Source organism: Channa argus, chromosome 2 (genome assembly GCF_033026475.1).
Source record: "Channa argus isolate prfri chromosome 2, Channa argus male v1.0, whole genome shotgun sequence".
Classification (NCBI taxonomy): Eukaryota; Metazoa; Chordata; class Actinopteri; order Anabantiformes; family Channidae; genus Channa; species Channa argus.
Window position 1 is genome coordinate 19308870 of NC_090198.1, and position 27344 is coordinate 19336213.

At 37.9% G+C, this 27344-nt stretch overlaps 3 protein-coding genes across 3 annotated transcripts; 2 read left to right on the plus strand and 1 right to left on the minus strand.

Annotated features, from left to right (window-relative positions):
• The first annotated feature begins 422 nt into the window (after window positions 1-422).
• cul4a (cullin 4A) lies at window positions 423-9846 on the plus strand. The gene is made up of 20 exons (XM_067496161.1): window positions 423-1043; window positions 2595-2710; window positions 2932-3035; window positions 3866-3935; window positions 4040-4113; window positions 4758-4920; window positions 5013-5102; window positions 5184-5266; window positions 5733-5800; window positions 6045-6163; window positions 6261-6453; window positions 6644-6748; window positions 6856-6966; window positions 7387-7472; window positions 7578-7685; window positions 7992-8105; window positions 8203-8308; window positions 8400-8572; window positions 8686-8838; window positions 8955-9846. The coding sequence occupies exons 1-20, from the start codon at window positions 902-904 to the stop codon at window positions 9048-9050; spliced, it is 2274 nt and encodes a 757-aa protein (XP_067352262.1). The 5' UTR covers window positions 423-901; the 3' UTR covers window positions 9051-9846.
• Window positions 9847-10649: 803 nt separating this feature from the next.
• Window positions 10650-17973, plus strand: lamp1a (lysosomal associated membrane protein 1a). Its single transcript, XM_067496162.1, has 9 exons — window positions 10650-11025; window positions 14082-14188; window positions 14277-14496; window positions 15320-15481; window positions 15565-15767; window positions 15850-15975; window positions 16069-16135; window positions 16223-16390; window positions 16863-17973. Exons 1-9 carry the CDS (start codon window positions 10983-10985, stop codon window positions 17000-17002), a joined length of 1236 nt encoding a protein of 411 aa, XP_067352263.1. The 5' UTR covers window positions 10650-10982; the 3' UTR covers window positions 17003-17973.
• grtp1a (growth hormone regulated TBC protein 1a) lies at window positions 14080-25803 on the minus strand. The gene is made up of 8 exons (XM_067496165.1): window positions 24985-25803; window positions 22727-22878; window positions 22474-22632; window positions 20739-20863; window positions 20166-20262; window positions 19619-19791; window positions 18715-18900; window positions 14080-18589 (listed from the first exon to the last, which is right to left on the minus strand). Exons 1-8 carry the CDS (start codon window positions 25053-25055, stop codon window positions 18497-18499), a joined length of 1056 nt encoding a protein of 351 aa, XP_067352266.1. The 5' UTR covers window positions 25056-25803; the 3' UTR covers window positions 14080-18496.
• Window positions 25804-27344: the final 1541 nt, after the last annotated feature.

The following is a 27344-nucleotide window of genomic DNA, read 5'->3' on the forward strand; positions in this document are numbered from 1 at the left end:
TTCAATAATATGTGTATATTGTATAATAAAATAAAAAGAATTATAAATAGATACATATATGCAAACTAATTCATATTAGTAACTAAAAGGTATAATGATGAATTGATGATTGAACTTGTATTTTGTAGCTAAACTAGATATTGAATTTTTTTAAAAGCTTTTGGTAAAATCCATTTCCTATATTATCTGTCTATTTAGCTCTGGAAATATCTTTTTGGGGGTATGTTATGTTAAGAAAGTTGGTTTTCCACAACTTTTACAAAGCAATTACTGGAGTGAGTTAAATTTAGTTACTGTGATCCATGTGTACTGTGATCACAAAGTGTTACACTTTTGGTGATTTCACCATACTTTAATGTGTGACCATGAAATATCAAACTGTCCTTAAACGCAACTCAGCCGCTTTTCACCCAAAATGCACCTGTCCAACTGAACTGTCTGATAAAAGCCATTTTGTTGTGCTAGCGAGCTAACTATGTGCTAAAGAAAAACCACCAAAACATCTGCTATATCAGCGCTATGTCGCCTGTATACTTCTGTTTTCCAAAAGCCCAAAATTATAGTCGGTAAGATCTGTAAGTAGTCAAGACTGGCATGGACTAGCATCTAAGGCTAAATTGTTTTGGCGAAAACGAACATTGGTAGCCAAAGTGTGCTGCAGTGTCAGATAACACACTGTTAGCTAGGTTAGCTGTTTACCTAGCTGGCGGTAGTTGTTTTCTGATTAACTGGCACCACGTTAGTCATTGTGTGTTTGTAAATGCGTTTCAAGTAGACTACGACTGTCTCTGCCGTCAACAAAAGAAGCTGTGTTTCTGACAGTAAATAAGCAGGCGACTGAACAGATCAACTTAGCAAACACTTGAATCACACTGCGTTAAGCCAAAGCGCTAATCTGATAATGGCAGAGGATACCCGACAGGACAAGAGAGCCAGCTTCTCGGCTATAACGGAGCACAACACCAACGGGATGGCCAGGACCTCCACTTTGGCATCCGGCAAAACTGGTGCTTCAAAGAAATTAGTGATCAAAAATTTCAAAGGTATTGTCACTATTTTTTTGTTCTTAGCATTATCTTACAGTTACTACAGTTACATATACTATGTTCGCAGCATCACAGTTTGGAGTCGCCACCGTAGTAAATTGTGTTCAATTAGCTACTATTTGAACTGCTTGATTGGCTACTTTAGAGAAGACGGGGATAGTTTTCTTTATCTTTAGCTCCGAAGCACAACAAATGTTGAAACACCCTTGGCATAAAGTATAGATGACAAAATCTCATATTCGATTTCATAGTTCTGATCCAGGAGATGGGTTTTCTGACCCTATTCTGACTATTCTGACCCTATAACAGCCACAGTGTCAAACCATCACTTAATATTTATCTAAATGGAAACGACTTTTACCTGATTATACTGACATAATTAACCGTGTGCATCTCATTTTGTAGCTTACAGAGTAGATTTTTCTTTTAAGAACATTTAGGAAAGCTGATCTCACTTATGATCTGTCTTTTATGTATGGTAAAAGATGATGGCTTTTGCAAGGGTCCATCATGTTGGTCAGCTGTATGCAGGAAGCTCAGCCCTGAAACTGTAAACAGCTGGATGTTCAGCATTCAGACAACTGAAGTTTTCAACAAGATGTTTCTAGCCTTAATGCAAGTGTAAGGTAAACACTACGTGTAGATATGGCCATATATAGATATAAATAAGGAGATTACAGATTCCATGCCAGTCACATGGTTGTTTAGTTTGGTTCCTTGGGCTATGGCAGAGTTTTAGTGCTGACCTGAGTTTCTGCTGAGGATGAGTCAGTTTCATTCCTCAAAACCTGAACACCATGTCTTTAGTGCCCCTGTATGTTGTTTACATCATGTTTTTTTTTAAATTATATAGTCTCATTGAACATAAAACAAGTTGTTGTATTCCCTCCGCAATCATTCTACTGGTGAAATCATTAATACTTGCTGCAATTTGCTGACCTATCTGCCGATGGTGATTTGAAGTCTTCGCATGCCAGATATGAATATAGCTTTTGTTTTATGTACATAACATATGCTTTCCAGTGCCAGTAATTTTTACTTTTTGCTTCCTGAGTCTTTTCAATATATGGATCGATAATATATAACATCTGGTGGTGCCACCAGGGAATTGCACATATTGGGTGTAGACTACTTTAAGTCTTAGTACGAGTATTAGAGTAAATATGTGCTGACATAATTAGTGCATTTTTTTGAAAAATTCTTTTCTCTAATAGATAATTTTCCTGCTGCTTGGTTGATAGTTATTCAAATTAAAAATGTGTTAACTAAGTAATCAAAGTCATTTTTGTCATAACATCTATTATACAGACAGTTTAATGATCTAGTGTGCTTATTCATTCTGTGTCTACCCATGCCAGTAATAACAACGAGTAAAGGGAAGAAATTAGCATAATAACCATATACATTTTTTTAACAGAGCAAATACAATACTGCACAGTACTGAAGGATGTGTTTGGTCCAAACACCGGTCTTGTTTAATTAGAGTGTGTTCCTTTTAGCTTGCATGACCTATAAATTAAAACTGCTTAACCTTTTTTTTCTTAACAGACCGGCCAAAACTAGTTGAGAACTATACTGAGGACACATGGCTGAAGCTACGAGATGCAGTGGGTGCCATTCAGAACAGCACCTCTATTAAGTACAATCTGGAAGAACTCTATCAGGTTTGCTGTCTGTCTTTTTACACAAGTCAAATTTGTTTCCAGATAAGTCTGTTGGGCTGTAGAAAATTGGTTGATAGACAAACATTTATAAAGTGTTGTGATGTGGGACATGTAATTTGTTATAAATTTTGTTTTCACTCTGGTGTTTGTCTAGAATTATAAAGAATCTTTGTCTTTTCTTGTCTCCCCTAATGTCACATTTTCTTTTAAATCACATGAAGGCGGTGGAGAACCTGTGTTCATATAAAGTCTCCCCCACGCTGTACAAGCAGCTACGGCAGGTCTGTGAAGATCACGTGCAGGCTCAGATCTACCACTTTAGAGAATATCCTTTTTCATTCTGCGGCACTGAGTAAATTATATGTTTAGCCCCTTGAAACATTTACTGAGCATGGATCAAAGAAGAAACAAACTTCATTCACCCAGAGCATTAATTTCACCTGGTGGTCTTGTAAAAAATCTTACGAACCAATACATTTTGACGTTTCATTATGGGTTAACTACTTGTCAGCACAAAAAGTGGTTAAAATCAGCTCCACTTTGATAGACAGTAATCTTTGACTCTTAATTAATCACTTTATGTTGCTTGCCATAATTACCATATTCAGTGTTATTTAAATTACATTGTTTTTCAGTCGAGTACTGTTACTATTGTACCTTTAATTAAAATGTAGATAGTGTGCTTTAACTCTGTTGGGCTGTGTGGCCACAGACTGGCCAGTGGCCATGCTGACCCTTGTACTCCATAACATTATTAAGATCAGCAGTGCCAATTCTGCCCAGCCTAAAATGCCTGGCTTCATGACAGCATATCTAAAAAGTGTGATGCTTGTTGCAATTTTTTTTATGATGTTTGGAATTGTTTCATGATATATCATTGTGTATGATAACAATCTATTAATAAGACAATTTAATTATTTATTTATGTATTTGATGTAATCCAGTTGCTATTTACTGTAGTTGGACTTTAAATTTATCTATTGCTCTTATAAAAACCTCAACATGCTCAGTACAGGTGAGAATTAAAGCCAGTGTCACCCAGCTTGAACATCAAATCTTTTTCAGTGTTCAAGAAGTAAGAATAAGGTATATGCTTCATCTGAGGTTTGTTCATTCACGATTTTCATTAAATGTAGTACTTAACGTGAAACCCACAGAGTCTTTGGACAACCTTTCCTTCCTGAAGCGAATGAATCGCTGCTGGCAGGACCACTGCAGGCAAACTGTAAGGTTTGATACATATCAAAGCTATGCTTAATGCCAGTTTTGTTAATAGGACAAGATCCTGAGGAATGTAAATCCTACATTCAAACATTTTTCTCTTTGTAGATAATGATCCGAAGCATTTTTCTTTTCCTGGATCGTACCTATGTGCTTCAGAACTCTCTGCTTCCCTCCATTTGGTAAAATTTCAGTTTATTCCTATTATTCTGTTTTTTAGATATTTAGTCATTTTACATTTAGTCATTTAGCAGACGCCTTTATCCAAAGCAACTTACAAGTGAGGTACAAGGCAAGAAAAAATCTAAGTCAAGGAGAAAACATCAAAGCAAAGTCTTATTAGAAAAGTGTTTACATTTCATGAGATGCAAGTGCAAGACATTGCAGAAAGGAAGTGTTTTTGTTTTGTTTTGTTTTAATAGATTTAAGTGCATAGGAAGGTACGGAAGAGTTCTGTTTTCAGCAGTTTTTGAATATTGGGAGTGAGTTTGCAGAATTTGGTAGCTCGATCCACCATCGTGGGATCGTTGCGCTAAAGAGTTTTGCTTGATGTCTTCTGTGTGGTGCTGGGACCACCAGACGCCGTTCATTGGCAGACCGCAGCGGACGGGAGGGATTGTAGACCTGAATGAGGGAGTTGAGGTAAGCAGGAGCTGTTGAGGTGATCACCCTGTAGGCAAGAGTCAGAGCTTTGAACCTGATGCGAGCAGCTACAGGAAGCCAGTGTAGAGATCTGAAAAGTGGTGTGACATAAGTCCTTTTTGGCTGATCAAAAATGTTAGGATGTACTTTGGAGGCTGATAATATGTATGCTTATGCCTTGCAGGGACACTGGGTTGGAACTGTTCCGTACTCACATTGTGAGTGACAGTGCAGTTCAGAAGCGCACAGTAGATGGCATTTTGGAGCAGATAGAACTGGAGCGGAATGGGGAGACAGTAGACCGCAGTCTGCTCAGGAGCCTACTAGGCATGCTGTCAGACCTGCAGGTACCTGTTTGCGTGGTTTACAACAACTAAACAGCAGATGGACTGAATGTGTCACCGTTTTACCTCCTGATAACTGTCCAACATTTGTTAAGGTGTACAAGGATTCCTTTGAGGAGAGATTTTTGATTGAGACCAATCGCCTGTATGCGGCAGAAGGACAGCTGCTGATGCAGGAGAGAGATGTGAGTGAGACTCTTAATGGATTTACTCTGTGTTGTTTGCTCACAGTTTCAAAAACTAATTATGTGGTTGTTTGTGTCCAGGTACCTGAGTACTTGCATCATGTGGCTCGCAGGTTAGAGGAGGAGAATGATCGTATTGTGAGCTACCTCGACCAGAGCACTCAGTAATTATTATTTTTATTATTAATATCAAAGCATATAACTGAAAAATGTTAAAACTAACAAAGGAATTATTCTATTATTTAAAAAATTTTACAAGAAACTAACATATCTGGCGGAATTCATTTAACTTCAATTAACAACTACTGTGGGAGATCTAAGTTACAAACACATTTGGTGCTTTTACTCATCATAAACGCTGTACGTATGAATAGAAATGTATTATTGCATGTACTAGTTTTATGAGTGATACCAGAAACTTTATTCTATCTTTATTTTATGGTAAACTCCCTCATCCCCTAGTACTTTTAGTATTTTTTTTTTCATTCCCACCCATAAATCGTTCGTAATATTATAGTTTTTTTTTTTGTTTTGTTTTTTTAATTAAGAAATGCTGGTACAGTAGTGTCAAAAAAAAACTTTGATGACATGCATACATTTTCTTATTACTTCCTCTTCCTTATTTCACAGGAAACCACTTATTAGCTGTGTTGAAAAACAACTTTTAGGAGAACACATGACTGCAATATTACAAAAAGGTATGTCAGCATAAAATACCCCTTCTGTGTGGTTATGAATTGTTACGGCTTTGTAGAGCTGCACCCATTCAATAATTTTTCAATTTCAGGATTTGATTTGGTCATAAACATGACATAAAATAAAATTAAGTTGTTTTTTTTAATAAATTAAGTTGTTTTTTTTTAAATCTGTTTTATTGTAAGGTACAATACATTATACACATCATATTATTAATTATGATTTTTGTTTTTTTTTTATTATCAGGTCTTAGCATCCTGCTGGATGAAAATCGTGTGACTGAACTAGCCCTTCTCTACCATCTCTTCAGCAAGGTGAAGGGAGGACTCCCCACACTGCTGCAGTTTTGGAGGGATTACATAAAGGTGCATTTATAATTAAGCTTAACCAACATCATATATACATAGACAGTTGCTTTTTTATGTCAGAAATTCATTGTTCTAAACTTGATGTCTGTCTTAGTCCTTTGGTGGAGAGATTGTATGTACACCAGAGAAAGACAAGGACATGGTGCAAGACCTGCTGGACTTCAAAGACAAGATGGACAACGTGGCACAGAGCTGCTTTGGACGTAGTGAGGGATTCATCAATGCCATGAAGGAAGCCTTTGAAACCTTTATTAACAAGAGGCCCAACAAGCCTGCTGAACTTATCGGTACGTCAGATGAAGAAATTACGTGATATGGGAACAGTGATTCTGTTCTGCTCATTTTTAATAACTTTGAAAAAGTATAAAACACACCTTTTGTGCTATTAGTGCAAATAACTTAACTCGTACCACATACGTATATTATTTTATGTTCCAGGGTATGATAACTGTTTTTGTTATGTCTTTTCATGTGCAGCTAAATATGTGGATTCTAAGTTAAGAGCAGGGAACAAGGAAGCTACAGAAGAGGAGCTGGAGAGAATCCTGGACAAGATAATGATAATTTTCCGTTTCATACATGGTCAGTTACACTGACAGTTTGCTTTCTCACTTTTTAGTGTTACTTTCCACTATGATGCTTTTTAAACTCTGATAATACTAATTGATTTTTTCTTCTTCTCTCTCCAGGAAAAGATGTATTTGAAGCTTTTTATAAGAAGGACTTGGCCAAGCGTCTGCTGGTCGGCAAGAGTGCTTCTGTTGATGCTGAAAAGTCCATGCTATCAAAGCTGAAACATGGTGACTCCCATTGCCATTAATAGCTGTCAGTAAAGAAAACTTTTGTCTGACATAGGGAAGTGTGCTTTAGGTAGCACATTATATCTATTATATATGATTACAGCAGGTCCATAACTTTTAATCAACCTTACCTGGTCTGTAGTGAATAAATGTTACCTTAACCTGGAGACCTGATACGATTTAGCCTGACGTTTCAATGTTGCTTTGACTCTTGTTGCTTTCAGATCAGTCTCATGGCCTCAGTAGTACCAGTACTACTGTGATACCTGTAAAGATGTTTTTTGCATGTGCTAAGGATTGTAGCAGATTAAGCACTAATGCAAATGTTAATACATTCTGATATAGCATGTCTTGGTCGCATGTGTTGGTGTGAGGTGAAAACAAGTTACTTGTGATAATATTGGTTTTAACTTCCTCCAGAATGCGGAGCAGCATTTACCAGTAAGCTTGAGGGAATGTTCAAGGACATGGAGTTGTCTAAAGACATAATGATCCAATTTAAACAGGTACTTACCATTTCACATTTACAAACAAATGTGCAGCATTCCATTTAACTGTATCATTAAAGTTACATTCTGCACATAATTGTTAAAAATATGATATTTCAACAGTATATGCAGAATCAGAGTGAGCCAAGCAACATAGAGCTTACGGTCAATATCCTCACTATGGGCTACTGGCCTTCCTACACACCCATGGAGGTCCACTTGCCCCCAGAGGTAAGAATTTCTATGCATATGTAGGTGCTGTTTTTTGTTCACAGTACTATTTGATACTACTTACAAATACAGTTGAACAGGATATGCATTTTGTGCACCTGCGATAAGACATTTTAGCGTAAGACTATTCATATTTTTCTATAGTGCATTTATTCTCTGGATTTAAAGTTGTTACACTGCTATATGACATTATTGAAGAAAACTTATCAAAACAAAATAACTTGTGATGATGATCATTAACTGATTCTCATCAAACTGTAGCAGGCACAGTCTTTGTACAGATTTCGTTTCCTAATGTTGTGGTAGATGGTGAAACTCCAGGAGGTCTTCAAGTTGTTCTACCTAGGCAAGCACAGTGGGAGGAAACTGCAGTGGCAACCAACACTGGGGCATGCTGTACTAAAAGCAGAGTTTAAAGAGGTAAAGGTTTGGGACATTTTATCAGGGTACAGCCAAGATGAATTAAATGGATTGAAAACATCTCTAAAGCACTTGCAATGACTGCCTTCTCCTCCAGGGTAAGAAGGAGCTGCAGGTCTCTCTGTTCCAGACTCTGGTGTTGCTAATGTTTAATGAGGGAGAGGAATTCAGCGTGGAGGAGATCCGCACTGCCACTGGCATAGGTTTCATATTTATTTAAATGTGCAGTACAGCAGTTTTTGTAGTTGTTTTTAGATAGACCTGCTGTATCATTTTCTCTTGTGTTCTGTACAGAGGAGGGAGAGCTAAAGCGTACACTGCAATCCCTGGCTTGTGGAAAAGCACGCGTTCTCAACAAGAACCCTCGAGGGAAAGACGTGGAAGATGGGGACCGATTCAATTTTAATAATGATTTTAAACACAAACTGTTCCGCATCAAGATCAACCAGATCCAAATGAAGGAAACGGTACAAATATTGTCCAGACATTTCAGAAGCTCCCTTTGCAGTTTTTTCACATACCACCGAGATTTTTTTCCCGCCTTTTTTTTTTACCAGTTTTACCCACATTTTTCTTACAGGTTGAGGAACAGGTAAGCACTACAGAACGTGTGTTTCAAGATAGGCAGTATCAGATTGATGCAGCTGTGGTTCGCATCATGAAGATGAGGAAGACCCTCAGTCACAACCTACTGGTGTCAGAGCTCTACAACCAGCTCAAGTTCCCTGTCAAGGTGACACATCTTAGGCTTCTTATTTTCCTCTTGATTTTTTATTTTATTTATTTTATTTTTGTTCCAACACATGTACACAAATCTTATTAGCCTCTGACTTGCTTTCCTCTCCACAGCCGGGCGATCTGAAAAAACGGATTGAGTCGCTCATAGACAGAGACTATATGGAACGTGACAAGGAGACTCCTAACCAGTACCACTATGTTGCCTGAGAAAACTCTGCTCTCACTGCCAGGCTTTCTTCGCTGCAACGTACAGCTGGCCACCCAAACACAGCATTACAGCCCTTCAGCCACCCAACTGTCCTCTGGTGCCTGATTTGTTTTTTGTTTGTTTCCCTCCACCTACAGTCTTGGGCACAGCATCCAGATCACACACAGCTCCAGAGAGACGAGACACTCGGCTGTAGGGTTCCCACTCTGCGATATTTTTAGTGGGACACCGAGATGTGGTTGGAGTAGATGTTGATGGATGATTCAGATGACTTACAAATCTGTTAATGCAAAACTCACCTGAAAATAACTAGCACTTTCTTCTGTTTTTGTTTTTTTTTTCCTCATTGGAATTTAGATTTTTCTTTTTGTCCATCACATTTAAAAACCAGTTATTTTCTGTTAGAGTTGGTGTCTCTGAAAGTTTTTTTTTTTTTTTGGTTTATTTTAGTTTGTTTGTGTTCAAGGCATTGTTAGGAATGGTTGCTCAACTGCTGCCTGTAAACCTGATTGGTGGGTTGCTTGATTTAGCAGAGAAACAGCTGTTGAGGACAAAGAAAAGAGTGAAGGTTGCCAGAGACATTGGGTCAGATGTGAATAGGTCAAACAGAGGGTTGATTGCTTGTAATAACTCGGATGTTAAATGACATGCAGGCAAGCCACTTAGGTATTTCTTTGGGCGTCTTGTATGTTTTGACCAAAATGTTCAAATGTCATGTTCTGACATTTTTGTAGATCAGATTGTATTCTATGTACGAGTGAGAAAAGTGAACCTGAATAAATGGATATTTAATGAGTCAGTTAATGATTTCTACATCACCAAAGAGTCTGTGAAGGATTTGCCTTTTTATTTTTAATTAATCACAGGATTCTTACTAGGGGAACAAATGTTTTAAATAACAGTTGTCAGTGATTGAAATGAGCCATTTGAAAATGCAATACCTCAAGTTACTGGAAGATTGAAATGAAAATGAAAGGCTACCTCCTGAAACTTAAAACTATTGCAGCAGAGAACATGAGTTGTCTAACAGTCTCGTTTTAAGACAAGAAAAATGCATCTTATCCCATTAAAAGCATTGTTAAAGGCTTAAGGGGGAATGTCGCAGGGTCCTGATGATGCTTGGACAGAAGCATTAAAGCAACCTCTTGAGTTCCTTCAAGGCTTTTCGCACACCCTCGTGAATTGAGGTTGTCAGCTGACTACTCAGAACAGATCCACTTTGCAACTTGCACAGCACATGGTGTGTGTGGACGCTCACATGCTATCTCTCCATATGGCAAACTACAGTACATGTTTGTATTCCAGCAATTCATTTGGTCTTTTCTCTCCCTCCATTACATTTTAGTTGAAAACCCTCAAGTAGGGTGTCGTGCGAGAATTAGTCAAAAAGTGATTAAAGCAACATACCTAAAAATACAGTATTCATTGGTATCACCTTACATAAATGAGGCTTTTATGTTATTCTATCCAAACTCGTATGTAACAACAAACATTTTATCCTGGTACACACCCAAAACTAGTTTTACGGCTGCATTTAGTCGTGGAGCAGAGCTCAAAGAGAAAAAGGCAGAGGGCGGTCTCACGTGACTATTTAGCTAAACGCTTCACAGTTCACGTGACGAGACGTCCTGTGCTACTGACCGCGGCTAACCGTGTGTAACGTTACTTAGCGGGTTTTTCTTGTAGGGCGCAGCCGACGAACGCCAAATACCGCGTTCCTTTCACCCCAGGCAGCAGAGAAACGTAAACCACAACAGGGAGGTTTCATTATCCAACATTAGACAACGGAGCGTCACGTCAAGTTCTTCGCCGTCACGTTACCGTAGACCCACCTGCGCCTTCAGTGCACAAGCCCCAGCTCTGCGGGAGTTGTTGTTCCCACGACGGAGAAAAAGTGAAGTCCACCTTGTTGCTTTGATCGGACCTTAAGGATGAAAGTCGTCGCGTTTGTCGTCGCCTGGTTTGCCGTTTTAGGTAAGTGTGCAGTTTAAAGGCTACTCGGACCGTTGGTCCAGCCACAAAACCTACTAAACCCAACCCTGGTTGTACACTAACGCTTGTTTACCAGGTGAACAAAGTGTCGATTAATCGTAATGTTTATAACGTTACAGTCGAAAATCAACATTAAGATAGTTGGCAACCAGTGATGAAAAAAGTAAGTTCAATATTGTACGAATTATCCACTCCCGTCGTTGTTTTTCGATGTGATGGTATTATAAAACAAAAGTGTTTAAATCCCACAGCCCAGTTTGACATCTACACACTTTTTCTGCTCAAGCAAAAGTCAAAAATATGAAAATCTGCGGACTAATCACAGTAAAAAAAATAATTAAATAATAAGCCCAGAAGCCAAAAAATGCTTATATAAAAAGCTGGAACTAGTAATAATTGAATAATGTTTTTAATTAATTTGTGAAATGACTTAACTTATTAGCTACTCGACCACTCGTTTGTTTTATGGTGCATTATATTCCAGTTTAGGTATATTTTTAGTCCACTAAATATACTGTATATTAAGATTCCTGTAGCAGTCGTGCTGTGCCGGTCCCAAGCCCGGTAGAAATTGGGGAGGGTTGCGTCAGGAAGGGCATCCGCCGTAAAAACGCTACACGCGGACAAATGATCCGCTATGACGACTCGGAACTCGCAGTATAAGCCAAAAAGACAAAAATAAAGATTCCTGTTACATAATAACAGCCTTAATAAAATTATCCTTTACAAACGTTATCTATTTTACCTAATAGAATTAAAAAGTACGGTTTAAACAATTATTTATCAGTTGATAGGAAATGCATTGGCAACTAATTTAATTACCAGTTTTTTAAATGTTAAGATTATCTATTTTACCATGCAAATGTTATTTATTGTATTTTATCTTTGTTAATCAATAACCCATAATGATAAAAAAATAATTTATCACACTAGTCTATATTACATTACCTCCACCTCAAACAAGCTGCAGCAGTGAAATGTTGCTTATACAACCCTTTGAATAATAATAATCTAATGACATAAAAGACAGTTTAACAGTCATAACATATTTTTTATAACTTGTATATATTCCCTAATATTGTTATTTTTTGCTAAAGTAAAAAGACACATTTTGATTGTTTAATTCTTTCTTGTGACTTTAACACCTTTGGGTGTGAACTGTTTGTTGGACAAAATAGACCAGGCCGTTTGAGGATGTCCCCTTTTGTAGCCCAGTTCATTTTACAGTTGGACATAACAGTAAGACACCTTCAAATAACCACTTTTATCAATTTTGAGGTATCTTATTGGACAAATGACAAAAGAAATGGCTATAACTGACGAACTGCTATTTATGTACTTGTGTCTATTTTAGGAAAGCTATTATTTAGAAAAGAAGTGTTTATCTTCTGAAGTTTGACCAAGTGGATATAAATACACCGACCACAGAGTTTTACATGGACAAAAATCCCAAAACTCATAGATCAGAGCAGAGTTACCTGAGAACTCCCTAGGTGTTTTATTCTAACCTAATGTGATAACCAGGTTTTGTTTATGTTGAAGAGCAGCAGCTTTGCCTCATTGTTGCATCATTTGAGAGCTTAATGTGCCTGCTGTTATGGCTTTGTGTTGCTCACACCACAGTGGGGGCCTACTGACAGTGTTTGTTTATGACCAGTTTTATAGTCCTAAACGCACACAGGCATCTGGCTGCTGACACAGGAAAACGGGCCAATACTGTTATAGCTCAACTAGTTGCAGCCCAGTGTTTAACCCCTTAATGCTAAAATTATTGTTAAATCATGTCACTCTCCAATATGTCCACGAGTTATGCTTAAGACTGGGGTGACCTTACACTTGACAACCCACAAGAACCAATAATGCTCATAAAATGGCAGTGTGGCATATTTTTTCATTTTGTTATTATTTCCAACACTGATATCTCCTTGGTACGTTGTTCAGCTGCTTTTACCTCATGATGAGATTGCAGTATTGTGTAAACTTTTCCTTGTATTTGTGTGTGGAAAAAAGAGGTGATATAAGGGTCAAGTTTTTGCAAGGCAGAGAAGACTTTTATTTACATCCTCACAAGTAGTTTTTTATTAATCTGATATCACTAACCTATCACTATCACTTGGACTGAACAGAACAAACACAAAAATAGAATTTAATAATATACAGTAAAGTAAATAAGCATTTATTCTGATTGAAAGTTATTCAAAGTAAGAAATGCTGCTTCTGGGAAGTGTGTTGAAACTCCTGCATTGCGTTAACTGAACTATAAAACTTGTGAGAAGGGTTTTAAGGACCTATGTTGTAGGGTTGATAATTATCTGAGTCCTGAATAGCCAGTGTAGCTTCCAAGCAATATGTTTGAGAAGTGCAGCCAATAAGTTGACAGTTTCCAGGGTATAAAGGTATTAATAGCTTACAATGCAAAAGTTAACGCTGCCAGGTTGGCTGAGCTGGTAAATGCTACTTGGTAAGTCTGCTCATGGGAGCCACATTTAGCAGGCACCTATCAGCCACAACTGGTGATCTTAAAAATGTTATGGAGGACAAGGGTCAGCATGACAACTCTAAGCAGTCTGCAGCTACATAGCTGCAAAAGCAACAAAATGTGATTCACTGTGTGCAGAGGTTATGGAAGTACACAAACTCAATAAGGGTCAAAGGTCACTGTTGGTAAAAGTGAAACAGATTTTAACCACTATGCATAAAACTAGCATGTGTAAGTTAATAATTTTGTATTTGAAAAACATCATATTTTTATATTAAAACCACCAGATGGTATTAATGTTGTGGCTATTGGCATCAAAGTCCAGTTTACTTTTAGCTATCTGCCGACCTCTGGTGGTGGTTTGTAACTGTATGTAGGACTGGCAGAGCAACACTAAAACATACAGCAATTACCACGTCATACATGTGACTGGCTGCATTTTCCTGTATATTTTTAGTTGGGGGAGTTTATTGTTAAGATGTTGGTTTTATTGTTTGTTTGTTTTTCTCTCCATATAAGGTCAGTGTTATGTCCGTACTCATTCTGTTCTCCCCTACAGGTTACATTCAGGCTGTTACCCTTGAGGTGAACAAAGGCAACTCCACCTGCATTAAGGCTAAGCTTTCCGCATTGTTCTCCATCTCATACAAAGCCTCCAACACTACAGTATGTAAAGTGACAACAATTAAGTTAAGTTAAAGACCAGTTCTGTATCTCCTTATGAACACCACATGTACCTATTGTCTTTCTTCAGAGAACAGTGCAGGTGCCTCTGCCCAACTCCACCACAGTCGACAAAGGCAGCAGCTCATGCGGTACAAATAGCAGCTCACCATGGCTGGTGGCCGTGTTTGGACCAGGCCACGCACTGGGACTGAGCTTTTCCACCAATGGAAGCCAGTATAGTGTTGCTAACCTGACGCTGAAGTACAACCTCAGCGATACCTCAACGTTCCCTGAGGCCAACAGCTCTGGTGAGAATACTATCTAGCACAACAGAGTTGTTGTCAAGTAAGGTTCAATACATTTACATCAGATGCAATAGTACAGTTCAAAGAGAGTTCAAACTTCTTTGATTCAACTTTTGCCCATTAACGTGACAATGGAAGTTTTTAGGTTGTAGCCAAATTGTGTTAATTCAGTAACGGTATCACCTAAACGTAATTCTGATGGTTAATGTAATGGTTAATTAACAAAGCTCTCTTCAAACTGTTGATTGTCTACCAAATGACTAAACTTACTTAAAATGTAAATGAGGACTGTATTGCTGAAGATTGTAAGAGAGGGAAAATCAATCCATAAAGTCACTCTAGAGCCATGAATGAATTGCATTTTAATAAAGTAAAGACTGCTCTAAAGAAATAACCAGCCAGTTAATCATCTTTTTTTAAATCAGTTCAGTATTTTTGACCTTATGAATCGGAACCTCCATCATTTGTATCATCATCCAACTATTTGGTTAAAAATCTGGCCTATATATCATATGACCTCTCCACTTGAATAAGATTTGAGAAGTTAATTTGATACTGGATTTAAATTTGAAATTATGCTATTGAACCCAAATTACATCTGATGTATAACAAAACAGGCTGATTGAGTTCGAATAAACTCCAGAGATTTCACATCTAGCAACCTTAAACCAGATGGGAACACAAACATTTAATGTGCACCGGTATAATAAAAGGTGTGTTGTATCTAAGAATTCATAATTTTTGGAAATAAAGACTGTTAGTTGCTAAAACATATTTCATACTTGGTCAAACTAGTAAATTCTGCATTCTACTGTTTATGTCCTAGATGTGGTCACTGTGGTGTCATCTTCAGTTGGGATCTGGGCGACGGTCAACACCACTTACCGCTGTTTGACCACCACCAATTTTCCACTCGGTGGAGCAACTGTCACTTTCTCTGATATGAGGCTGGAGGCTTACATGCCAGGAAATGACCTGAGTCCAACAGGTACAAATCTGAGTAGGTGTAATTGTATGATCTTTGATCTGCTTATTAATTGTTGATCGTATGTTACATTTTTTTTGGCATAGAAAGCGTATGTATGGCAGATAAGGCCAGTACTGCAGCTCCACCTACCACTGCCAGAACTACGACAACAGCAGCTCCATCACCAACTCCTCCAGGAACACCTGAACGTGGCAACTACTCTGTAAAAAACAACGGCACCATTTGTCTCCTGGCTCAAATGGGACTCCAGCTCAACGTCTCCTATTTCTCTCAACTTCAGAATAAGGTAATGTGGTGGTTCATGAACCTAATTTTGATCAATTCTTTACCGAACTTTAATTAGACCATAATTCTCTCCACTTTGCCAGACTGTCCGAGATGTAGTAAACCTGAATCCCAATCTGACAACTTCATCAGGCTCATGTGAAGCCAGCAGTGCTACACTGGCTTTGTCACAAGAGGGAACCACCACCCTCAACTTCAACTTCACTTTGGTAAATTCATTCCTCTTTTTGTTAATGTAGTTACATGATTAGGTTTTTATTGTGTTTGTTGATACAAATCCATTCAACTCATGTTATTCACAGAACTCCACATCCAACAAATACCACCTGAGTGGGATAACGCTGTTCACTAACTGGTCCGATATGACTGGTAATTAATCTTTGATCAGAAAAACTAATTTGTCCTAGCCCCAGTTTGTTTATCTCCAAGAAATATTAATACAATTCTCTTCCCCAGGGCCCTTCTCGGCCAGTAACACCAGTCTTAACTACATGCGGAGTACACTGGGTCGTTCTTACATGTGCAATGCAGAGCAAACTCTCGATGTGGTACCAGCTTTCTCGCTCAACACATTCAGACTGCAAGTCCAACCCTTTGGAGTCACCACCAACCAGTTTGCTACAGGTACTAATGCTTTTCTCTCATCAATGGTTTAAAGAAATATGCCATTTTAAAAGAATGGTACTAGTTTTGGGGAATTTTTCTCAGTTGCTTACTTGCTAAGAGTGACAAAAAGATTTAATAGATACTGTTCCGTCTGTAAGTCAACTTGCAACCTGTTAAGCTGCATCAAGCTCATTCACATTGTTGCCATTTTTGTGGCTACTTTTTGTCCCTATTTTTATGGCTGCGGGAATAACTGGGGAAACCACCGTCAGTGAGCACAATAACAGAACTTTGAGACAATTTAAAAAAAAAAAACAAAGAAACAAACAGAACAGAAAGACCCAGGGGTCTGGGACAGGGCCCAAGCTGTCTTGCATGAATAAATGTCAAAGGTTCAGACTCTGTCCTAAGTAATCACTCTGTTGCAGTAGGAGAGGGAATTTAACCATTAACTGCTTCTGTTATAGTGTTTCTATTTGTTTCTCTCCAGCTGAGGAGTGTCAGCTTGATCAAGACCAGATGCTCATCCCCATCATTGTTGGAGCAGCTCTTGCTGGCTTAGTGCTTATTGTGCTCATTGCATACCTAATAGGCAGGAAGAGGAGTCATGCTGGATACCAGACCATCTGAACAAAGCTGTCATTTAACTTAAACATAACAGACGAAATGATGGTAGCCCTGAGTGTTTGAACGAGCAAGAAACAGACTGTGACCCAGAGCATGAGTGAACGGAAGGAGTTTTTACTCTGTGGTGAATGCATGTTTTTGCATATTCTACTGAATGTGACCCCTGGATATTATGTTTCCCTTTCATTTTCTGTGTGGATGACAATGAGAAGCCAAAACTCTGCCCAGTTTAAATGGTGTGCATCGGAATGAAGCCCAAGAGGATGTCCCATATTCAAAAAAGGAAGCAGTTTGCATTTACTGCAGCAAGTTCAGTCCGATTTTTGGCTCCGTTTTCTGTGTTAGAAGTGGTTCAAATTGCCTGAACTGACATGTTCAATTTTTAGCTGTAATTGTGTGATTATAGGGATCATTTATAAAAATAATTTGTTACCCGATGCAGTTAAAAAGAATGAATTTCAGCAGTTTGTTTCACCGTTGGTCAAAATGTAAGTAGATGCAGTTTTATTCTTACACCCACACTAGTACTGTTCTAAACTTTATATGTATAAAATAATCCAAGTAACTTTTTCCCGGCACGTTCCTCCACAGTCGAGACAGATAAAATCCTGAACTGTTGCATCAGTGCATTGAGCCACAGTTGAATTGATCTAACTGCGGAGTCTGGTAATAACTATGGTTAAAAATGTGGTGTGCTGCTTTGTATAACCAGTGTGCAGTGGCCCTGCCATACTGACTACCAACTTTGCATTTCTAAAATATATATAAAAGTACAAGTGATTACATGCCTGGGTTAATTTTCTATCCTTGCTTTTCCCCAACAACAAAAAGAGCTATAGTGATTTAAGCTTTTATTGTTTTATAGAAAATGGTTTGATCTCATTATCTGTCATGGAGCCAAAAGTCAATACAAATCTAAAGTCCAGCATTTCTTTTATATAATTTTGTGTGAAATAAACATGGTTGTTTACTCAGATGTTCATTCAAGTGTACATTACACAGAATACTCAAAGCCAGGATCACAGCCAAAGTTATTTCTGTCCAGTGCAATGAAATCTGACATCAGTACTACGATAGTTCAAAGGGCCAAAAACTCAACTCTAGAATAAACTGGACAACATTGTTAGAAAAGAGAGCAGCCCTTTCAATTGTGACTATATTGCTTCAGTATAGTGCATTTGAATGCACAGGTTGCAAAACCTGAACTTGAATGTAACTAAACTAGCCATTTGCTGCAAAGCTTTTTGTCTTCTAACGTTACGGAGTAGAACTGCATAATTCCACATTAACTAAATCAGTTTAAGATGAGCTACATGTTAATTTCAGGGGAAAATGTCAGTTCATATAACCCATGTCTAAGAATGGTTGTCTCAAAATATGATACAGACAAAAAATACATGAAGCTGTCACTGCTACATTCATCATTTTTTTTTTAAAAGTGCAAACGAGATGCATAGCTGCTGAATGGTGGAATGTTTAGGCAACGGGAAGTCTGGGTCATGACTCTTCTGCAATGATGCGAGATCGACAAATTGCCCTCAGTTTATTTAAGGTTGCCATGGAGAGACTTCCTGGTTCAGTAAAGATTTTCTTAAAGAAGCAAAAACAGCATAATTATAGAATTAAGGAAATTGCAATGGATGTTTAACAGTTCACTGGAGGGAAGATCAATTGTTTTAAATAATTCTTAACAGTTTATTTAATGTTTTTTTTACCTGCATGAAAGTGTGGCATTCATCAACAAATGGTCCGTGGGTGATCTGCTTGAAAATTTGGCAGATGTCCGGCAGTGACTCTGCCTGTTGAATCTGAGCCTGATTGTTGTGGATCAGTGTCAGAGCTACACGGAACAGGATTTTTGAGCCCTCGTAGAACAAGCAGTCCCAAATCCGCAGAACTGTCTGCACAAAACAGCAACAATGACTCCCAACAGTAAACTCGTGGTCTGTGATTTGCATCTAAGTGTAAAATGATGTTTAACAGTGATAAGATTTGTTAGAAACCCTCAAACATCTACACGCATTGTACAATATTAAATGAGCTACAATCAGACTCCACCACCTGGTAAAAGAGCAAACTAATGAAAATGCATGCATACATTACAATTGGTTTTTACAGTGTGATATTTTAATGACTACCTCCATTTCTCATGTACTAAAAAAGTAAAGGCAGAGGTTAAGGTGTGTAGGTTTTTTTTTTTTTTTTTTTTTTTTTTTTTAGGGGGTCACAAACTCTGAAAAGTGTGAAGCTCCATGTATATTGGAGAACAAAGAAATCGACCCCCTTTCCAGGGCAACGCAGGAAGCTAGTATTAACTAGGATTGTTGTACATGCAGGGTTGTTGTTTCCAAAATACAAGAATGCAGTCTCGGCATAAAGCGTGGCGAATGGTGGCGTGACAGAGCTTTTATTGAGAGATTACAATCACATAAAAGGTTAGCTGAGATATCCTGTACTACATGAAGTTTTGAATGCTAATAATAAAATGCATAAAATGCATTTCCAACTTAACAAGCTTTCCTAAACTCGTTTAATAAAGACATTTTGGTAAGGCCTGACAAACTGCTGTGAGACTCATCAATTGGGATATGTGTGTTTCCCTCCTGGCAGACAGCTCACCTCAACTGGCAGGATGTCAATGTAGAGGCAGATGAACCATCTGGACACTACCAGTGTCCACATGACATTATTATCCATCATGGTTTTCCAGACTCCAGGAATTTTAACTTTAACCAGCTCCCCTAGCACCTCCTGGTCCATCTTCAGCCCCAGCATGGCTGGACTGTAGTAGTCTGAACACACATAAACACTTTAACCATAGTTATGTAGTGTTTTTTTTTTTTAATGTACCTGTAAAAGCTAAACAAATGTCCGAGGAAAATAGCTGAAAATAAACGGACTGTAACTAAACCTAATTATCACTCCTGTCCAAACTACTGCTGCCATGTTTTCTCCAATTAATGTTGACATTGCCTTATTTAAGTGAGTGCAAGATTGGAAAAATACTGCAGGTATTAAGCCATGGAAAGATAAAGACCATGTGACTTCATCAGGATTATTTTTAGACCATAGCAAAGGCACAACCAGAACACCTGCATCTACCCACACACCTGCCACAAGACACGTAGGCAAATTAGTTTACACGCATGCAAACGCATACACAAACCTGGTAAAATTCTGCCCAGTAGTGCATCCATCAACCAGAAAGACTTCTCTTCATCTTTTGTGATTATGAGCAGATACCCAGCTATAAAATTCATCCCCTGTAGACAAAAGAGAAACACACAGGTCGCACATCAGTCTTCTCTGAGGATTTATAAATGTTAATAAAGCATTCAGAAGTATTGTTGACTATGGTGTCAGTATTATATGAGTATAATTAGTGTCTGCATAAACAATGTAACATCAACACAGCTGTGCTTGCGTTTTTGACTTGTAATCCAAGCTGCACAAGGTCTGCAGAGTCGAATTTGCCTTTCAAATGCTAATAATTAACATACCCGTAGAGCTAAAGTGAGAAAACACTGACACAAACAACTTCTCTTAGGACACACAAGCATAAGTATTGGAGTATTCATTTAAGTTAGTAGTTTTTAAATGTATACACTTACAGGTTTGCATGGCATATTAAATTATGCCACAAAGATTTAAAAACATTTTAAAAATCCTAAAGTAATCATCATGTTAACAATCCAATACATTTTAGACTTAGGATGGATGTGTAGAACGTCCCCATTACCTGACAGTAGCCAACAGCTGGACTGTGGCAACCATAAGCCAACAGTACATTGTACAGAGCTTTCTGCAGACATTGACTGGATGTCTTGCGGAATTGGATGTTGTCTGGAAATGTTCTGTTTAAGTCTGAAAAAAAAAAAAGTGACGACATGTCTTTGTGCACTTGTACAAACATGAGAGTTACAGAAGGAGTAACAGCAGGAAAAAGAAAATTGCAAACTAAACCCAGGTCAGGCATTATATAAAAAATACTTTAGAATTTTACTGAAGGATTGTGTCCTTGTCAATGTAGAGACTCCGACAACTAGCTGCAAATATTGCAGATTGGGAACTTGGAAATTGATGGATAGCTGCTCTTTACATGCATTCAGGCAAGAACTTGGCTAGTATGTCCACCCCCTTAAGGCCAACAGTGGAAAATAGCACCCTCATATTGTTATGAACTACAATTCACTCTTACTTTGAAAGCTTCTGTTGTTCCAAAATGAATTTCAAGCAAAATTAAAGAAAATATCAATCAATGTTCTCAGAAGGGTTATATCCTTTCTCTAAGAAGCAGTGTTGAAATTTTGCAACAAGACACTATGGTTTCATTCTAACATTTTAATTTTGAATTAAACATTTGTAATTTAAAGTCTATTTTGGGAAATGTATTTAATCAAGGGGTCTGGTTAATAAGTGATATTAAAATGGGCAACCTATTAACTGCAGCCAGTTTATTTAAAATAATGTGGTAGTCCCCTTCCCGTTCAGTTAAATAACCAGATGATATTGGCTATAAAAACAGATTGGAAAAGAAAAATGAATAGTGGTAAGACAAAACTGGCAGTAACTGTCAGGTGCTTGATGTGTAGAATGTGGCGTCTACCCTCTGGAAGGCGGGTCAGAAAATACAGTATATTTAGAAATTAAGCTGTGTTTCCAGCTTGAGAAAATTACTAAAAAGAATTATTTAATCATTATTTTGCTGGGGAAATGTTTTTAAAGCAGAAGGGTTAAGATCACTGAACATGAATCAATTTAAAGCTTTATTAAAAACATATTTCATTTACGAGGGATAAATTGCAAATACATACATAAAAAATTTACTTTAAGCACTGGGAAAGGTTCAATAGTGCAGATAATTGGTAATTGGTAATGTTAAGAATTCTCAATTATTTTTTGTCTTTCCTGGAATGAGTTGTATATTTAGTCGATGAGTGTGCCCTGTATGTATGGGTTTGTTTTAAATGTTCAAAGACTTGGACGTTTTTACTGGCCTTCCATCACTGTGTTTTTCTTTTGTAGTGCCCTTATTCTGAATGGCTGCTCAGTAACTCACATAAAGAAATATCAACAGAGTAGCAGATCTACTTGGACAGTCTCACAAAACCATGCAGATGTCACAAGAACACTAAACCCTTCTGTTGTCTGTCACTGTGCCTGTGTGGCTGTCAGTGCAGGCACTATGCAGCAGGTTCAGCACCTTTGGGTATATTAAGTGTTAATCAGCAAGCACTCCGTATTTAGTACAATGTATTAGCTTTAGGGGGAGGCAGCGAGAAACATTTTCCTGACAGACAAACTTTACAATGCAGCTATGTGTACTCTAACTTTTAAACAAAAAGTAAAGAGCAACTTTTAACAATAGATGTGAGAAAATGCAGCTGTGTGACCTGTTGCTTGGAATTTGAGGCTGACTTATTGTGTGCCAGGGGTCTAAAAGAGGTTTAGGTGAAACTGTTCTCAACCCTGACCTGTGCTTATGGCCTCCACCAGTGTGGGGTCATGCTGGGCTCTGAGCATGGCCTGGTAGTAGCCCGGGTTACTCTCGAGCTGGTCTTGAGCTCCACTGGCTGCCATCCATATCAGAGCCCTGTGCTCATTAGGAATGCCCTTACGTACATAACGCTTTACTGAAGGAGAGAGAGAAAATGCTGACATTTAGTTCACAGTTACAGTGCACATTCATTCTGTGAGGATACTGGTATGTTCAGTTTTAACACTCACATTTAAAATTTTTCTGAACTTTGCTTTTGCCTTTTAGTAGTTTGGACCACTTGATGGAGCGCCGGGTAAGCACAACTAGATAGTCGGACATAAGCTCCTCATACGATTCATAGTCAAAGTCCTCTGGGCGCTCAAAGCCATAAGGATCCACTCTGGGTCAAAAAGCAAAAAAATTAAAACTGTTAAAGACATAATGTTTGAATTTGATCTTAAAGGATGGTTTTCAATGTGTACATCATGGCCATTCATGTCAAAGGAACAAATTGAGCAACTTCAATTGAACAAAATTACGTGACATGCACTTGTGCTTAAATGTATGCATATCCTGTTGTGTGCTAAGATGTTATTTATTGTCATTGAAACTAAAGACAAACTTACATCTCTCGCTGAACATAACATTGCATTCATATTTAATGTGTTTTCTTTGTTTCATTGGCCAGCATAATTTGTTGGCTAGCATTTAGTGGTCCCTATCATCCTTGCTTCATTATGGCCTTGTTTAGGCATAACCTAATTAAATAAAGCCATTACGCCAAAAAGAGAATGGAATCAATGGTTCTATTTTTTTAATTTATTCTTTAATATATAGCACGTGTACCTGTATTACCCACGTCTACAATCTGGTTCTCAATACAAAAGTCAGTTGCAGTTGGATCAACCTGATGCCTTAGGTAACACGATAATCTTCCTGCAGCTTAACTCTTTCACAAGACCAATATCAAGGCCACCACTGCAGAAGAAATGAAGCTGCAGAGCAGAGATGTGGTTTGACACGAGGTTTGTTTGGAACACGTTTAAACACACCAGACTTTATCGCATTAAACCACCTAAAAGCAGAGAGCGAGGGCTTTAACTGGCACTGTGTGGCTATGCAAATACTTTATGGAAATAAAGGTATCAGCATGCAAAGGTTATGTTTCGTGTCCGACAATGCCCTTGTTGGTAAAAGGAAATCTAGTATACACACGATACACCTATCAGTGTGGGGTTTATGAATATGGCACCTGATTTCAGTGTGTTGGCAGTTTATGAGATGCACCTAGCCAAACCTAACAAGAGTCCTGCAATAAAGCCTATACCTCTGGCAAGCTTTTTTAACATTAACAGTTTTCAGTTGAATATCCATAATTACATTTCCGATATCAAGAACTGCATTTGGACTACTCAAAATTACAGTGTGACTAGTCAAATTTATAATACAAAATATCTATAACTGCATTCTGACCAGTAAGAATGAGCATTTAAGATATCTAAAATTACATTTCGAATAGTCACAATTGCGTTGTAGAGATCGGAAATGACGTCACTCTCGTCATTGTGCTGTTTTAGCATTTATTGGAGCAACAAAATTCAAATTTCAGATACCTAAAATGTATTTATAACTGGTCAAATATGTAATTTAAGATACCAGCAACTACATTTTAACCAGTCAGGGAATGGGAAAACGAATTTAGGATATCTACTATTTAATTCTGACCATTCATAATGTGAATTCCGTTCGACTAGTATTATCTTAGTTTTAAGACATCCAAAACCATAATAAAGATATCTTGTAAATGTGCCAAATCAAAGATACCTTTAAATGAAAATTTGACTAGTTAAAATGTAATTCAAGATATCTGTAATTTAAATGTTGACTCGTCATAATCTAATTAAAGATGTCTGGATTTCACATTACGGATAGTCTGAATTGAATAGTAGATGTCTTTTGTCTTTTAGGTCAATGCGACTTTCTGACTAGTCAAAATGTAATCACATATATCTTTAATTAAAATGTTGACTACATAAAATGTAGTTTCAGATATCTTAAATTACAGTTTCGACTAGTAAAAAGTATATTGCAGGTATCTAAAATGTAAATCCTGTCTACTGGTTATATGAAAAAATGTGTCCAGTCTAAATATAATCATGTCACAACATAACTTAGGAAGTATATTAGTCTGTAAAATGAATTATTAACAATCAACCACGTGCTTTTATTTAAAGGGCCAACCAAATGCAGTCTATCCAGGGAATAGTGGGCAACCGCCTGGGGAACCCCCCAGAAACCAGTAATTTTCTGTCAATTAAAAATATCTCGACCCTAAGTTAATAATTAAACTACAGTGGAGGTCAGATCCTTTCTAGGAGACCCTAATTAGGCCTATCCAAATAAACACAATCGCATTGGATTCTAATCCAATTTGCATCTCATCAACCTGCTGTTAGCTTTTTAGCAGCTGAAATAACCGCAAACCCCCAGTGTCTGCTAACGTTACCTGTCCACTCGGTCTTTAGCTCTGCCGCCGGCGACTCTGGTCCGGTTGATCGCTTTGTTCTTCTTTTCCATTGCCTCCTTTCTCCGGTGATATCTCAAAACAACAAAATTTCCGCTAGTGTCACTATATACTCACCTCGTTGATTTTCCTGCAAAAAGCAACGCAAAAGTTTGAAGCAAAGCGTGACGGTGGGACGCACGGTTTTTAGTTGAGGCAAGTTAGATCCGCGTCCACTTTCTCCATGTTTGCGTGCGGAGGAACGGGACAGGACGCTGCTGGTTTTTTATCCTGGGATTAACATCCTATTCTCGAAAATCCGCGGAAAGCATGCTCAAATTCCTCCCCGGAGCAGCACGTCGTTTAGCTTCAAATGTTTTCTGGTGTTCAAGCAGTGTAGAGAGTGCGGAGTTTGCCCTGGGTTTTATCGCCATCCACATGCACCTGCTACTGCTGGTCTGGTTTCCCTCCCGGAGTAACTTCCAACTAACCGGGACACCGGCGTGTAGCTCTAATAACAACATCCAAACACGACGTCTAGCTACAGTATTTGAACGCTCCCCGGTGTAATCCAGATAATCCAGACACTACAAGAGATTTCCCTGTTCTTCCTCGGAATACTCCATTGAGGATTTCGGACTCGTGACGTTTGACCCGGGACACAAACGGCAATCAGACCTAATGTTGCTTTCGAGTACTTCCCGTAACATCCTACTTCATGGTCCATTGCTACGATTAAGTGTGACGCATGGCGTTTGAATAAGGAGGGGAGGAAAGGTGAACTTTAAATGTTTAAGTTTTTAAAAGGTTGCATTAATCTTCCACCATGTTTAGTTTATAACGTTTAGTAATGTACGTATTTAGCACTTTTATTCACCGTGTTTATCTTTTCTCTAACCCCAAAATATTTAATGTAATAATTTAGCAAAAGGAAAAGCAACAAGTCGAGGATTTTCAGTATTTTTATCTGAAAAGGGATTCAATTAGTTAATTTATTAGAATAGTTTGACAAGATTTTCTTTCACCTGAATGATTGAATAACTAAATTCTTGCTGAATAACTGAATTCTTGCAGCTATAAACACATGGCATCCCTTGTTATCCACTAGGTGACGGCTGTCTGCATCACTGAATAAAAAATGAATTTAAGAGCATTACCTTTAAACTGTAAATGCCTCCATAACCGAACATATATTTATTTTATTATCAATAGTATCGACTGTTGACACAGACACAACCTACAACCAAACTCCCCGTGAACATAAAATCGCTAGTGCCCATATGTCAGATAACACATGAAGGCAGCCCTGGTAAGTAGCCGCGCCCTTTTCAGGAACGTAGGATAGGTAAATACAGCCGTTGGGTTTAACGGCTGTATTAAGAGGTCCTTTAAAATTCTAACACAAATGATGAACAAAAAATATCACCTTCCCAATAACTGCTCTAAAAATAACTCCACAGTTTTTTTTTTTAATCAAAACAAATATGGCCTTTTAAAATGAATGAATTTGGACACAGATAAACACACGGCATCCATCCAACATCCGTAGTGACACACACGGATCATTTCATTAGCAAGACATTCTTGCAGAAAATTCTAAAAAGTGGGAAAATTTTCTACATGCTTGGAAGGGGGGGAAGTAGCGCCATCTGGTGGACAAATATTTAAATTAAACATAGAAGGCAAGTAGTTCAAAATTAAATGATATCAAAAAGGAATGCGTTAGTTTTTGTTAAGATAAATCTGGGATAAAAAATTAGATTTTCAATGGTTTTGAAGGGAATATTCTGTCCTGAGGTTAAAATGTGTCGTTTTGGGGGGTTTTTTTGTTTTTTTTTTTGTCTTTTAGCCATTTTAGGTTAATTTAAGGAACCGGCACAGCAATTGTAAACTTTTTAAAAATGGCAAATGGCAAATCTGAGCTATATTCATTAGACAGCCATCCAAAATGGCTTGAAAATAAAGAAACTGAATGGCATAAAATGTCCCTCGGATCTCTTAAGGGTTAGCCGCTGCTGCCAGGGCAGCAGTAGTTCCCTGACAAATCCCTGTCTTTGAACATACTTACGACGTGAATGATTCAAGGCCTGAGCAGTCTCTAAAAATAATAGGATTTTAGTCAAAGAAAATGAATGGATAAACCCAAAAATATGGCACTCAGAATCATTAGTTTACCTGAGCTCTTTCTGTCCCAGCATTATCACAAACTCATAAACTTGGGGAAACATATAATTATTAAATAATTTGCTTGTGAGCTAATTAAAAAATGGAATGCGTAATGCATCATATTGGCCATATTATACACTGAAAATTCTAATTGGTTATATATCTAATCGGTTGTATTCTGACTTAGAGAGGTTTAT

What these genes read in the sequence shown, in the direction of transcription:
- cul4a (XM_067496161.1), top strand. Translation starts at nt 902, where the DNA reads ATGGCAGAGGATACCCGACAGGACAAGAGAGCCAGCTTCTCGGCTATA. An exon ending in AGTGATCAAAAATTTCAAAG is followed by an intron (nt 1,044 to 2,594) that starts GTATTGTCACTA and finishes TTTTCTTAACAG; the next exon opens with ACCGGCCAAAACTAGTTGAG. An exon ending in GACTGCAATATTACAAAAAG is followed by an intron (nt 5,801 to 6,044) that starts GTATGTCAGCAT and finishes TTTTATTATCAG; the next exon opens with GTCTTAGCATCCTGCTGGAT.
- lamp1a (XM_067496162.1), top strand. Translation starts at nt 10,983, where the DNA reads ATGAAAGTCGTCGCGTTTGTCGTCGCCTGGTTTGCCGTTTTAG. An exon ending in CCCTGAGGCCAACAGCTCTG is followed by an intron (nt 14,497 to 15,319) that starts GTGAGAATACTA and finishes TTTATGTCCTAG; the next exon opens with ATGTGGTCACTGTGGTGTCA. An exon ending in TCAACTTCAACTTCACTTTG is followed by an intron (nt 15,976 to 16,068) that starts GTAAATTCATTC and finishes TGTTATTCACAG; the next exon opens with AACTCCACATCCAACAAATA.
- grtp1a (XM_067496165.1), bottom strand. Translation starts at nt 25,055, where the DNA reads ATGGAAAAGAAGAACAAAGCGATCAACCGGACCAGAGTCGCCGGCGGC. An exon ending in GGTGGAGGCCATAAGCACAG is followed by an intron (nt 20,864 to 22,473) that starts GTCAGGGTTGAG and finishes TTTTTTTTTCAG; the next exon opens with ACTTAAACAGAACATTTCCA. An exon ending in ACTGGGCAGAATTTTACCAG is followed by an intron (nt 19,792 to 20,165) that starts GTTTGTGTATGC and finishes ATGTGTGTTCAG; the next exon opens with ACTACTACAGTCCAGCCATG.